At 43.5% G+C, this 14,965-nt stretch overlaps 1 protein-coding gene across 6 annotated transcripts in view; it reads right to left on the reverse strand.

Annotated features, from left to right (window-relative positions):
* The window catches only part of TNRC6C (trinucleotide repeat containing adaptor 6C), a 149,049-nt gene that overhangs the window by 20,094 nt on the left and 113,990 nt on the right, over window positions 1-14,965 (reverse strand). For 4 of the 6 annotated variants that reach the window (XM_084838235.1, XM_084838232.1, XM_084838234.1 and 1 more), the window contains 4 exons: window positions 12,950-13,117; window positions 11,745-11,936; window positions 11,133-11,276; window positions 1,505-1,621 (listed from right to left, as the gene is read on the reverse strand). In XM_084838235.1, the coding sequence (XP_084694361.1) occupies window positions 1,505-1,621; window positions 11,133-11,276; window positions 11,745-11,936; window positions 12,950-13,117 (621 nt within the window). The remainder of the gene's footprint in view (window positions 1-1,504; window positions 1,622-11,132; window positions 11,277-11,744; window positions 11,937-12,949; window positions 13,118-14,965) is intronic. The other 2 variants (XM_084838237.1, XM_084838236.1) reach the window with 1 other exon arrangement.

A 14,965-nucleotide genomic window follows, 5' to 3' on the forward strand; every position in this document is an offset into this window, starting at 1 on the left:
GAGCACTGGGCCCCACACCTTCCAATATGTGATGTTCAGTTGGGATTGATTGGGGTGGGTGGGGTGTCAAATTCATTCCTTCCATTCAGTAAAATGTGGGCAACTTGCGGCCCTCCAGGCATTTTGCCCTCCAGGATCCTTCACCATTACCTATTCTGGCTAGAACTCATGGGAATTGTAAGTCAAAACATCCGGAGGGCCACAGGTGACCTGCCCCTGCAATAAACAAAGTTTCCTATCAGTGGGCAATTGGGGGGGGGGGCATACGTTCTCCCTCAATGTGGTGTCTGATCCCCTGTCTCTGGCTGGGAACAAAGCATCCCCACAGAAATGATCCTCTCACTTTTGCACAGAATGTTGAAGGGTGGAGGGTGAGATAAGAGACTGAGCCTTCCCATGTACCCTGCAAAAAGTGAAAGGATCAAGCTCACCACTTTCCCCCATCTACTGTATATGTAAGAACACTGGAGAGGGGGCTATGTGCAGGGCTCTCGTGAAGGGAGGGAACAGTATAGTCTCTTCTCAGCACCCCTGACCTTTCTTGCAAAGCAAGGCAATAGCTTCTATAGACTGCTTTGTTCATCTCCCCCCAACATGAGGAGCAATTAGCGTGGGGGCAAGGACTGCAGCTGGTCTTTTTGGCTCAAATGGTGCAAAGGCTTAGGCTGGCCCTGAAAAAGGCAAGTTATCCATTGTTTGGAAACTAATCTTACATTGACAATGCAACACCATTTTTGTTTTTTGTAGAAAAACAAGATGTATCATTTGATAAAAGCATGATCAAGGGTTTAGAGTCAGGCAAAAAGCACACAGCAGAATTTGTTGCTTTTTCCCCCTCCCCTTTTCGTCTTTCCACAGAGTCCTCTGAATTCTCACTTGTACTTATTGATCTCAGTGTGGCTGAACTGAACAAGATGGCTGTCAGCATCTTGAAAAATTGCTAGATATGTGCTGATACAATGCAATGGACGTTCAGCCACATGCAAGTTGACAGTGACTACACTGCTCACTTCTGCTCTCATCAAGAAATTTGCTGAGAATGGAGGCCAGGGCTAGGAAGGGGAGCGAGGGCATGGAAAAGAGAAAGTCTCTGGCCAAATTGATCAGCTCATTTCCCAGAAAATGAGATACATAATGTCAGATAGGTAATGCTCTTTTTTCCACATCCTCTGTTGGTGGAAGTGCATAAGCCATCCGTATGAGGGCTAAAAGCTATTTTATTTTCATGAACAGAAATTAGTTTAACCAGCACCAAGGCACTGACATTGCATCTGATTTATTTTTCTCATTTTGAAGTGGGATGTATTAGTGTCTGATATTTCCAGTTCCAGGCATCCCCATAACATATTCACCACTGTCAAGACTCCTAGGACAGTTCTTTGAAGGAGCACAGTATGCAAAGACATGCAGCACACCTGTAGTATCATCAGAGCTGAGGCCTTTTCAGAACCAACTCTCTTTTTGGACATAGAGGGACTCTAAGTAGAGAGGCCATTGGTCGTACCTGCAATGCTAGGTGCGGATGCAATGCTGCTGAAAGAGCTACTGTAGCCGGAGGCACTAAGTGGCCAGGCACTCGATGAAGGCAGCGTGGCATTCTGAGATGATGTTGGGGATGACCCTGCAGAACCAGCAAAGAAGCAACTAAGAAAGATGGGCAGAATGGTGTCTCCTGTAGCATATGCAATTCTAACACCATCATGTGCAAACAGAAACCATGCAAGGTAAGATGCTAACTCAGCCTTGCCTTTAGGCCTAGAAATGAAATGTTATAGGAAGCATGATCTGATGCAGTAGAACTCAGTAAAGAAGAAGGATGGCACAGTGACAAGGGTAGTAGTGCTCATGCAGAAGATATACACCCTAACTTTCCTTTATTGTCACTTCCACGGAGATGATGTTCATTGCCGCTGTATCCAGGCTATATGAATTGTGGATGAGAAGTGTATATGAAAATGTGTGTCACAAAAACTAAAAGGAGCATTCTGTGCAAGGCAAGTTAGACAAAATGGCTCATCCCTGCCCCACTTGCCTTCAAGAATCCCTACAACTGTCCCCAGTCAATCTCGCCCCCTCCATGCCCGTGCACCATTGCCACAATAATGGTGGTGCCTGAAGCTGAACCATAGGGCAAGGCCAGGGATGCAGCACTGTGCAAGGAGACAAAGTGCCCCATTGCGCCTGCACTGGAAGCTGAGTGTCATATCCTATGTTCTGCTATCCTTGTGCAATTGTCATGAGATTAGGCTGTTGAAAAGCATCTACTGTTGATCAAGTTACTAGAAGCCATCTAGCATGATAAATTCTGTTGTAATGCTTGTTAGATAAAGCCACACAACTTAGCTTCAAAATTATTTATCGAGTCAGAAAGTTTAAGCATGAACAGTTCACTCAACTGCTGGCTGGTGTGTGCAACATACCAGCAAAAAAAATAATAAGAAAACCTTTCCAAATAACCCAATGAAAGAAAATGTAACTTTAACATTTCTTTACAATGGAAATAGTTTGTTCTAATAACTCAGTGGACTATGCAAATTTTCATGTATGCTAGAGCAGTCATTAGCCACTCATCTTACTTGATTTGCACACCAAAACATTGGGTCAAAGATCCTGTGCTGAACTGTTCAATGGCAAACTGCATAGGAAAAAATCCTTTGACATATTTTGTCTTGTGTTATAAAGACTAAATGTACACATAAGTGGGTTCATTCTGATTCAGAAATCCCACTTCAGTGACTGTTTTGCTGCAAGAACTCTCTTGAGCACAATCTTAACATCCAGCACTTCCACTGAAAACAATGGCCAGGATCCACATGCTCTGTGAGTGCAGCACCCATGTGCAATGACTCTAGTAGACCTCAACACAGCCCTGTTTTTCTTCCTCCCCCTGTCCAAAGATGGACAAATGCACAAGGAGCATGATGGGACATTAGGGAGAATGGGCCATCTGTATACACCTCCAGCACCCCATCTAGCCCTCCCTCTGTGTCTAAGAATTTACTTGTGCCAGGAGCTGAAGTAACTTACATTTGGTACAGAGTGTGGGCTGGGTGGGGATGCGGAGGGGATACAGATGTTCCATTCCCTCAGATGTCTCATTGTGCTGCCTAAATGTCTGTGTGTGGCCAGGAGCAGGGGGAAAGGCTGAGTCCACCTGAATCATTTGCATGTGAGTGCTGCATACACAGTATTAATGAATAATGCCCAATGCATATAAAATCAGAAAATAGAAAATGGAACCCTCAACTTGATTACAATTATGTCAAGAGAAGTAGATTTTTAGCAGTAGAACTTCTAGAGCCCATTCAAGTTTGTAAGTGTGCATTATATTTGAGTCTCCATTATACTGAATAGGTATTTCATATTAGTTAAGTAAACATGCTGAAACTAATCGTCACACAGATTCTTAGAACATGTCTCCATGGAAACTTATGTTCAAGGTTTGAAGATTCAGTGCTAAACCAGAACTATAAGAAGCACTACCTACAAAGAGGCTGTACCATGTTGCATGGGGTTTTGCATGTCCCTGACTCATATGGACTGTACCATCCTAGAGCCTGGAAAGTCAGTTCAGGTTGTGATTGTGTATTACATGAAACCAACTCTTTCAGGTTTTCTAAAACTCCTGATTATACGTTCTTATAGTTCAATGGCTCCTGTGCTTTCAGGAAATCAGCAACCCCAGCTATCAACCTCATGATATGGTTTTCATAGGTGGTGGCGATCCTGCCTTGGAACATATTTACTTTTAGAGAACATTTGGATCTATGGAAAATAGTGGAAAGAAAGAATGATTGAAATTACTTGCTGAAAGTATTGGAAATAGGATGAGTAGGAATACTGAGGCAATATATGGTTACGGCTGATTGTTCAAAGTTGCTTTTAGATATATGCTGTTTTCATGTATACTGTTTGTTTATGTGTTTTATGTAAACAGTTTTTAAACACTGTATACTGTTTTTTAATCTTTGTAAACCACCCAGACAGCCTTGGCTAAGGGGCAGTACAGAAATGCAAACAAACAAACAAACAAACGAACAAGATAAAAGACTATGGCTCGGGACTATACACTCCTTCCTTCCCTCACGTGTTCTGATTCACTCCTCTACTTTCTGGAGCATAACAAACCAGAACTGTAAACCAGAATCAAACCATGGTTTCTAGTTCTTGGTTGAAGGCAAAATATGGTCTGCTGACAATCTGCGAGTGTGGAAAGGAATTAGAGCATGTGGGGGGAGAGTGCATGAGCCTGATCACTGTTTCAAGAATCTTGAAAACTAGTCTCTCCTTTTTGGGTAGTGCCCCATAATATGCAAGAGGGGAAAATCTTTTTAAAACCATGTATGCAGGCAATTATGACTGGTCCGGGCTCCCTACAGTGTGTAAATGTTATGGTTTGTTTATTTATTTAAAATTATTTTGAGGCTACCTTTAAGGATATAAAAGGAGGCAAAAAAGCAACCAATTTCCTCCTCACAGGTTATAGGGTATATACAATGTACTCATGGTCCACCCACTCATTCTGAAATGTGGGAAATAGTTGATAGAATCTTGCTTTATTGACATGAACTTAGCTTTCATTGTTGTGTGTGTGTGTGGGGGGGGGGGAGCAGTATGAAAACCATGAATCATCTATAAAAGGTTTCACTATTCACAACCTGGATATATCTTGCTTTTCTTCATAGCACTTGTTTCACTGTCAAACCATCTACTGCCCCTCTTTTACTTGCACTTCTCCTTTCAACACATTTGTCTGAGACAATTCAGTTTGCTAACCAACTTCAAACTAGAGCTGTGCACTGCCTTGGTACAAAGCCTGAACATCGAGGCGAAGCGGGCTGATTCAGAGGTGCCTCGTCGTGATACGAAGCAGACCAGACCAGCACTGAGGAACCTCGAAGCAAAGTGGCTCCTCCACGAAGTGCTACGTCCACTTCATATATTTGGAGCTCTTCTTATGCCTTTTGAGCAGCCTAGACAGGCTGTCTCCAAAATGTATCAACTTCTGAAAGATCAAGCGGAGGGCCAGGAGGAGGAGGGGAAGCCGAGAGGATGCGGAGGTGCCAGAGGTATCACTTTGAGAGAGATCTGGCCACTGGGAGAGGTGGGGGAATCGGAGAGGAGAGGGAGGGAGCTTTGCTGTGAGTCAGCCTCTGTTTGCTCATTATGAGAGGTGGGGTTACTGGAGAGTAGAGGACTGATTTGGCTCCAGCAGCAGTCTCCAAAGCAGGGTGCATGCACCCTGGGGGGGGGGGAGCAAGACGATCCATTGGGGTGTGTGAGCCGCCTGATATTTCAGTAGCCTCCCGCTGCCCTGACAAGCTGCCAATGTGTGCAATGATGGTGGGGGTGGCAGTAGCAGCAGCAGAAGGGTAGGTTGGGAGCTGAGAGGGAAGCTTCATGGCATTTCTTTCTCCACTCCAGTCTAGCCACTGGGAGCAACTGCCCCAGTCTCTGCCAGGCATGGCAGAGGAAGCCTAAACCCTTCCCACTCTCCTTTGGCAGAATGAAGCTGAGAAGAAAGTGCGTGCTATGGGGACTGGGTAAAACGAGGATCCATAAAATCAAAAAGGGATCCTCATGATTTCATACGATTTTTAAAGGGGAGACCCACAAAACCACCATCCAATCACAGAGCACATCTCCCTCCGTGGATTGAACCAGAAACATCACGGAGCTGCCATGCATGGGCGCAGCCACGGCACAAAAACATGGATCCTTGGCAGGCATTCTCTTGATTTCATATGATTTTTGCAGAGCAAATCCCCCAAACCACCATCATATCACAGCACACATCTGCCTCCAAGGACTGAACCAGAAAAATCACTGATCTGCCACTCGCAGGTACTGTCATGGTGCAAAAACAGGGAAAAATAGCTCTCTCCATTCCCCAGAACAAGACAACCACCGGCGGGCATCCAGAGGGCCTAGCAGCTGGTGGCGGTAGCCCGCCATCATTGGCAGGAGTTGGCCTCCAACTGGACACCTTCTCCTCCTTCCAAGGAAGGGAGAAAGCGCAGTTGGAGGGCGACTCCTGCCCTCATACCTTTTGGTGGTTGGCAGGCTGAACAGGCAGTGTTTTCCCTGGCAGTGGCTTCCCCAGTGACACCAGCAGTGGCTTCCCTGGCGGCAGCAGTAGCAGCTCCCCTGGTGGCGGCGCCCCACCCAGAACAAAGGTCCAGGTAAGGAGTTGGGGGCTGGGCGGCATGTTGGGGGGTGGGCAAAGCGTAGGCCAAGGCGGGTCAGCCCCCCGCCCCAAATCAGACCGAGCTGAATTGGGCTTTGGAAGCCCCAAAGCGGCTTCCGAGTCAGATCTGGGGGTCCATGCACAGCCCTACTTCCAAGTATGGTTTAAAATAATTGTCTGGAGTTTAGTAGTAATCAATTTGCCTAACTAGACATCATTTAGACATCATGTAAAGTTTTGGTTAAAGGAAGCCCCAAAATGGTGTTCCCTTCTCCAAAATGAAGGATGGAATCAGGCACATGAAGGAAACTTCCAAAACTGAAATCAGCCAATTTATTATTGAAGAGTCCAAATTCAAATACCAGAAAAACTGATGCAAAAGAAAAAAATTACATATGTTTTGTTGATTTGTATAATATTTGCCTGATTTGGACATCAATCCAAATTGTGGGCTATTTTTATATTTTTACTAGTTCAAAAGATCTACATCACATTGCTAACCATGGCAAAGCATTTACTGACCCCTTTTCTGTGCACCGTTAGCACTCTTCTTCCTCCCTCACAAGACCCTTTGCACACACACTCTTCTCCATGTTTCCGCTTCACAAATTTCCCTACAACCTATATTATCCACCTCTTTTTTGTCTTGTGCACTCCATGGGTCTTTCTGGACTCACACCTCTAAGTCGTCTCCCCACCCCCTCGCGCTGCCTTTTCTTCCTTCAGTCAATTGATTCATTTTATATCCTGCCTTGCTGCCACAAATGGTGCTCAAGGTGGCTAACAACAATAAAATACAAGGTAAAATACAAAACTATAATAAAAACGTCAAAGCAAATCAGTTAAAAATACAAAAATAAAACTAAGAAATAAACAGCATGCACCACTTCAAACTTATTTCAGCAAACTGACAAGTCAGCTTAGAAGTCAAAAAGCTTGCCTGAATAAGAATGTATTTGCCTACTGGCGAAAAGATATTAAAGATGGAGTTAGCCTGGCCTCAACTGTCAGGGAGTTCTAGAGCCTGCGAGCAGTCACTGAGAAATACCTCTTTTGCACTGCCTCCATGATGGTGGAATAGGGAGAACAGCCAAGGACCTGAAAACTTAGGTAAGCTCATATGAGAAAATGTAGTCTTTCAAATGGCCTAGCCCCAAGTTGTGCAGAGCTTTATAGGTCATAACCAGCACTTTGAATTGTCCTGGAAATGGGCTGGTAGTCAGTGAAGTTGTTGTGACATGGGAGTCACATGGTCCCTATAACCAGCCCCAGTCTATGGGCTGGTTCACACATCACAAATAAGTCACAGTGGGCTGGTTGTTCGCTTGCTAACCCACGTTACTCTCGACAGATGATCAGGCAGTCTGTGGCTTGTTTCATCCTTAGTCCTCGTGCCTGCTCCTGGCACAAATCCCATGGGCCTTTGCAACACAACCTCAGCAGCCTACTCCGCTACTCCACAAATGAGCACAAATGTACTCACTAACAGAGCAGAGTTTACTTTGTAGATTTTTTTTTCACCTTTGGGGAGATTTGCACAAATTTGCTAGAGTATAAGTACAGTAGTTACTGCAAATTTGTACAAATTTCCCTGAAAGGTTTTGTTTTAAAGTTAAATTTACACAAATCTTCCAGAAGGTAACCCCCCCCCCCCAATACATTAAATATGGGCAAATCTTCCCAAGGGTGAAACAAAAGTCAGTTAAATATGCACAAATCTCCTGAAGGTGGGGAAAAAAATAGTGCTAAATTTGAACAAATCTCCCAAAAGGTGAAAAAAAAGGTGTTGCTATCTAGGGAGGCGACGAAATGGAGGAGTAAATTGATTACTCTCATTTCAAGATATTGTTAGCGAGATCCTGAGGAGCGACTGGTGTTTTTGCTGTTCTTGCCAGGTGGCTCTGTAGCCCCTTCCGACAAGCCATGTACAAGCCATCGTGCCGGGTTTGCACATCACGACAAGGCACTCCGAAAACAAGCCACCCTGAACAACCCAACAAGAAGCCATAGGTTCTCAGGGTGGGTTGTGTGTGGTTAACAAACCACTCGGAGGAAACCATAACGAGTTTGGATGTCACGACAAGCCACCCTGAAACAAACAAAGCTAACAACCCACTGTGGGTTATCATGTTGTGCGAACTGGGTCAATGTTTTGCTATGTTCCAGCTCCCCTAGCGCTCCTTTTCTTCTCCTGCATGATACTTATATGTTTCCCTCACTGTACAAACAGCAGCTTGGAATGGAGTCGAAGTTGTGAAAATGGCAAGGAAAGGATTACATCCCCTCTCCCTGGCACCACAGTCTCAATTACTTCTTCCCTCCCCCACAGCAACTATTAAACCGTTTAAAAACAGAGTGGGAAATCTGATCATGAATCTCCTACCATCATGTCTAGCTGCACCTTCAAATACAGGAGGGTCATGTAGTGTGGCTGACTGAACAAACGAGACCCCCCCCCCCCTCCAGCTTTATCATGCATCTCAGAATCCCGGGAATAGTGGATTCTGAAGTAATGATGCATATATCCTTCCACCACCACTCCTATGTTTGATGGGTTTTCACAGGCTTTAGATCAGCCACTGGTTGCGTGGCGGGTGTTTCTCTGCTGGTCAGGACTGCAGGAGTGGGGTGAGGCTCTAACTTTGTCTTGCCCTCATCGAGATAGGAAACAGCTAAGTTGAGCAGTGATGTTGACCAGGAAACAGTGATGCTGAAGGGAAGCAACTATATTCATCAGGTTCATTGGAGTGGTGGGTAGGGGGAGGTTAAAGCCTCTTCCCCCACCCCCAGTGATTGTCATCAAGATGTTTCCCCACTGCTATTAGCTAAGGGGTGGGGCAGGTTTAAAGTCTCTCTCTTTCCCCCAGTGATCCTGATGAAGTTTGGTATATGTGCGTGACCGGGGTGGAGGTGGGGTGTGTGTTGCACAATCAAAAGAAGCTTATTGTGAATTTGTTGGCTTGTTGTGAACTTGTGATTTTCATAATCACTGTCCAGCCATGTCATCTGAACCCAGGTGGCATAGCTTCTTGAAGGGTTAAACAACTCTCAAATAACTCGTGCTTAAACCATGGTGGCTTGTTTTGATTGTGCAAACCAGGTCAGCGTGTGTGCGTGTGCGCATTTTTGTGTGAATGAGAGAGAGAGAATGCATGGCAGTGTTTGTTTTTGTGCATATGAGAGAGAGAGAGAGAGCGACCCTAAGTGTGTGTATGGAGTTCAGCTCCTAAATCACCGTCCATCGCCACATGCAGTCCTTGGGACAAAAAGGTTGCCCACCCCTGCTTTAGATTCTTCCACAATAACGTGGGAAAAGGTATTTTGAATTTCCCCAATGGCTACCAACAGGCAGAGAAGCTTATGGGCCCTGTGTTGTGCAGGCCTGTGACAGGACAGGCGATAGAAGGATATCAGAGAACATATAGGAAGCAAAAGACAGGAGATCTTTACACATACATGCAAATGTCTATTACTGAAGAATAATCTCTTACTCTTAATTGTAACCCCTATGTATAATGTACATAAATAGATTCCTAGTTCATATGTGAACCACTTAGGGATTATATTAAGTGCTATAGAAGTATCACAAACAAACAAATACATATATAAGACAAATATTTCTAATTCTGTATTTCCATAAGGTATTAACTCCTGATTTAATAATTCACACAAATAACTGAAGTTTTAGCTTGAATGGAGAACACTTTCTCATAGCATTCCAGCTGACAAGCACAATAATTTAGCTTTACAATTAATTTAAATAGCTAGTATGAAACTAAAGGCAAACCTTCTTCACAAATAGGGAGGATAGCAACTCAATCTATAATTGGAAGGCCTAACAAATAATTTAAACACACAAATACGTTCCAGTTACTATTGCTGCTGATAGTCTTGACAGGCAGCATCCTTTCAAAACAAGATAACCACATTTAGCTTGTTCTTGTTTTTTGGTGCAACAGAATCCAGTTTAGAAGTATAGTATGGGGTAGGCAACCTGGTGTCATCCAGATATTTTGGACTACAACCTCAAGAAGCCCCAGGTAGCATGGCCAATGGTCAGGGATTATGGGAGTTGTAGTCCCAAACGTCTGGAAAGCACCAAGTTGCCTACCCCCGTGTAATAACTTGGTCTTTGAAGATGCTCACATAAAGAGGTGAGGAAGAACATTTAACTGTATAGGATCTCTAACTAAAGGTTTGGACATTGTCCATTTCTGGGTTTAGTGATGGGACAGCCCATTTTCTCATCATAAATGACACCCAACATGAGATTTATGACATTCACTGCCTTGTTAACAACACAATTGCTTGCATCTGGAATTATGACTTTACAGCTATATCACACAGGCAGAGAAAATGAGAAGGAAATCTTTATTGAAGTCTAAGTATGACAGAGCAGCTTCTGGTGAACATGGAAGTTTATGGCCACTCTGTTAAAACTTTCCACAGGCTGAAAATTCCAAAGAGGAATGAGGAAACCTTTGAATTATGTTCTTACTGGTCAAAGTGACATTTTAGGTGCACAAGAGTAAGGACCAAACTAGACATGTAGTTGTGTGCATCTTTCTTCTTTTAAAACAAATTCAGAGCTAGGAGGCTGTGAACTCAAGTGGAGCGGGGAGGGTCTTCTTAATCTTTTCCCTATCTGGCTGTATTTCTTCTTCCACAAGTGAAAAAGCCGCTTGGGGGGATTCTGAGTGGAAAGACAGCCAGATAAGAAAGGCTTCAGTGCTCCCTCTGATTAAACTTGCTGCCGCCCAAAGCTGTTTTTGGTTTTATAAATAAAAGGTTGAGGGAATGATGCACACGGCTGTGTATTATGCCAGCTATTGGCCTCAGTACAGATGGCTCTCTTTTAAACCAGGGCATTCTATAAAAACACAGAAGTTGAAGGGAAAGGAAGGGAAATGATAAATGCCAACAGGACACAACACTGTTACTCTACCTCCACTCTTGAGTAGATAGCGATTAACATCCTGTATGGTGGTGTTAATAGTAGGCCCTGTTGGAACACTTCCAGGTGTAACATCAGGATCATTCTCGGGGTCAATGTTCTGCAATCCTTTCCATGGAACTCCAGGATGAAATTCTGTTTGGGAGAACAAGATGACATCACATTTCTTCCCAAGATTCACATAAGTGGGGAAACGTACAGTTGCACGGTATATGAAAACAGAGAAACTATCACCTGATAACAGGATGGACATTTTGCTACGGGTATAAGGAAAAACTCAGGTGTGAAAGGTTCAATGGATGGATTTTGAGGTCCAGTTCAGAGCCAGTTCATCATCATATTAGGCAGGAATGTTTATTCAAGTTTACACTGGGATAAAACATTTGCCTTCATGCAATTACGCTTTGTCCAACGATAATATGACATAATGAACCCTGGTCCCTCCTGCATTCATCATGTGGAATGCTACGTCTGAACTGAGCTCGATTAATCTGTTAAGGATGTTTGGATAGTGAAGATACTGCCTCGGTACAAGGGTTTGGACTACATGTCTTTCAGATCTCTCTCAGCTCTATGATTCTAAAATGCTTAAGTCTTCATTACCTGGTGGCCAGTTGATGCTGGAGCCATTGGAGATTTTATCACTATCAGATTTGGCACGTGACCAGCTGTGAGGAACGGCTACAGGAGGACTGGCTGGTGACTCACTGTTTTGAATTAGATCATACCGGCCATAGGAGTCATCAATGGAGGACTTGCCTGGAGGACCAATACTCAGACCTCCAGGGATAGCACCTGGAAGAATGAAAGGTGTGGGGGTGGGAAAGAGAGTACAAGTTATTAAGGGCAAGGTTAATTTTTGGCTGTTCTTCTTATGTGTGTCACTATCATTTTTCTTTTTTCACTAAACATTTCAGCAAAATTAAATAAAACAATGTATCAGACAATGCATCACTCAACTAAAACTGTGGACGGTTAAGTGAAAGGTAGCAGATCTGTGGCAGGAAGATAGCTAACGTAGTTTGAAAGATTTCTGCTAAAGATTCATGAGATTAAAGCTGCAATCCTATGCACACTTTCCAGGGAGTAAACCCCTTGAACACAGTAGGACTTAGTTCCGAGTAAACCTGAAAAGGATTGAATTGCTATTGATAGAAGTGCCACATAAAATAAAAACAATAAAATGGTAAGGAAGACTGGAATAGGCCCCACAAGGTATTTTAGAGTATGAGAGTCAGTGACTGGTCTGAAGTCACCCAAGTGAGCAAATGGGGACTAGAATCCAGATCTCACAAGTCTCAGTCCAATACTCTAACCATGACACCACACTGGCTCTCAATATAAATGTAATACATATGTAATTACATTTTCTAACAGTATAATCCTTTCCATGTCTGCTCAGAAATCCCACTGATCTCAATGGGGCTTACTCCCAGGTAAGTGGCTATATAAGACTGCAGACGAAGTCAATGATTTACCTAAATTCGAGAGCCACTGTTGTTTTTGATAAATAACCACAAAATAAATACCAAATAGTTTACATTGTTTAGATATAACTTATTAAATTAACTAAAAGTTATTTACAGGAATACTGTATACATTTAACAACACCGTTCTCAGCACACATTTTAGTTTAATATTATGATGATGCTCCTTCCACATATGAATTTTGGTATGCTCCAATGTATAATTTATATTCTGAAAGGGTAACCTGCAATGACTAGTGCTAACTTGTGTGGGGAAAAGAATACGTGCAAAAGGAGACCTCTTTCAATTGGACTTCATGTGCTTACGAGTGATACCCATACCGTGCTTGCTTGGATTCTGGTCAAGTGGAGAAGCCGCACTGGAGAGATTATCCATTGAATTGGGGTGTGTCCACTGAGGAAGGCGAGACTGGGACTGAGAAGTGTCCTTCACTGACAAACCACCAGGGATGTCCATGCTGTTTACATTCATGTTTGGATTCAGTCCAGCTAAAAGGAAGTGGACAGGCTGTTAAGACATTCTTAATTTCTGATTCTTGTTATTTAATCACACTTTAGCTTTCAGGTTACAAGCCCAAGTTGCAAGCTAATCTTTCACTCTTACATATAAGGCAAATATGGGGGGGGGGGGGGAGAAAAAAGGGGAATAAAAGAAAAACAGCACAGCAGTAGACTGGGAGGGGAAGTCTAATCCTATTTCCTTTTGTTAATCCTGAACCTATTTCCAGTCAGTTTCATTCAGGGAACTTGAGTTCAAATATTATAAGAGAGGAAGAAAAGGAGTGTAAGTGAAAGACATAATCACTGAGCTGCCTAAGAAGCACAGGTTTCTCCAGACTTGTTCAGTTCCACCACTTCAAAATCAATAATCCCTTGCTCCTTCTGTCATGTCTGGCACCGGGGAAGAATAATATCATGTAGTTGGAGGGTGCTTCCCAGATACAGCAGGAGCATGGGAGTTTGGCAGCTTCCAGGGCCCTCTGACCAAGCCTGCCACATAGAAGGGACTTTCAACTCTATGCAGCAAGTCAGTGTCTGGACCTGAAACTAGGTTGCAACTTTCTCCAAGAAGAGAAGGTGAGTTTATTGGACCTGCTCCTGACACGGACAAGTTCACCTTTCATTGACTGCTCTCCTGCCATGGATTAAGACCTATAGTGAACAGGAGGATCACAATTTCTCAACTGACTGTTTCTAAAAGCATAAACAGAATCCAGGAACACAGTAATTTTGGTGCTTGCTATTATGTTACTTAAAGTCTCATATTCCCTTTTTCTTCCAGATAACCAAGGTGCTCCTTTATGCCAGACAACTGTCTGTCTGCTGCACTTGGCATTAGTTGTAGCTTCCAAACACTCTTCAAGGGTGGTTCCATGTAGAGCGCTTTACAGTAATCTAGCTGAGAGGTGGTTAAGGCATGGATCACTGTGGCTATCTGATGCTCCAGAAGCAGCAGTAGATCCAAGAGCACCTTCAACCTGTGAACCCAGTTCTTCACAGGGAGGGCAATCCCTTCTAGCATAGGTTGTACTCCTAATCCTGCATTGGCTTGTCTACTGACCAACAGAAATCTTGTTTCTGTCTTGTCTGGACTGAGCTTCACCTTGTTCACTCACATCCTCACTGAATCCAAGCAATGACTGAGGACTTCCACAGCCTACTTGGCATCAGTTGGAAACGAGAGACAGGAGTATCATCAGCATACTAATGAGACTCAACTCCAAAACTCCAGATGACCTCCCCTCAGTGGCTTCATAGAGATATTAAAAAGCATAGAGGACAAAATAAAGTGGTAAGGAGCTCCATATGCCAATAACCAAGCAATAGTCCCCCAGCACCACCTTCTGAGAGTGTTCAGTCAAACAGGCAGGAAACAATGCAAAATGGTGTCTCTGAGTCCCTTATCAACCAGATACCCCAGAAGGATACCGTGACTGATGGTAATGAATGCTGTTGAGAGGTCCAGCAAAACCAACAGGACACACACCACCTGTCCAGTTCGCAGCATAGGTCATCCACCAAGATGATCAAGGCTGTTTCTTTCCTAAAACCATGCCTGAAACCAAACTGGAAAGGATCCAAATAGAGAAAACTAGTGAGCATGAATGCAGGTCTTCTTGGAGGCAGATGTCAACTTGATGAAATTCTTATACCACTTTTACTTGGAATGTCATCATGTTCCAAAGTATTTTTAAAAGTTGAGGAACTGTCCTCACTGGTTGCCACGTATGAGAAATGGTTTGGTGATTTTAGTTGGGCAGGTCAGCTGCTTATAATTATAAAGTAGGATATAAATTGTAAACAAAACGATTATAATAGTAATAAAGAGGGGCAAGT

Source organism: Heloderma suspectum, chromosome 2 (assembly GCF_057233095.1).
Source record: "Heloderma suspectum isolate Gila_16-S chromosome 2, 16-S_ref, whole genome shotgun sequence".
NCBI lineage: Eukaryota > Metazoa > Chordata > Lepidosauria > Squamata > Helodermatidae > Heloderma > Heloderma suspectum.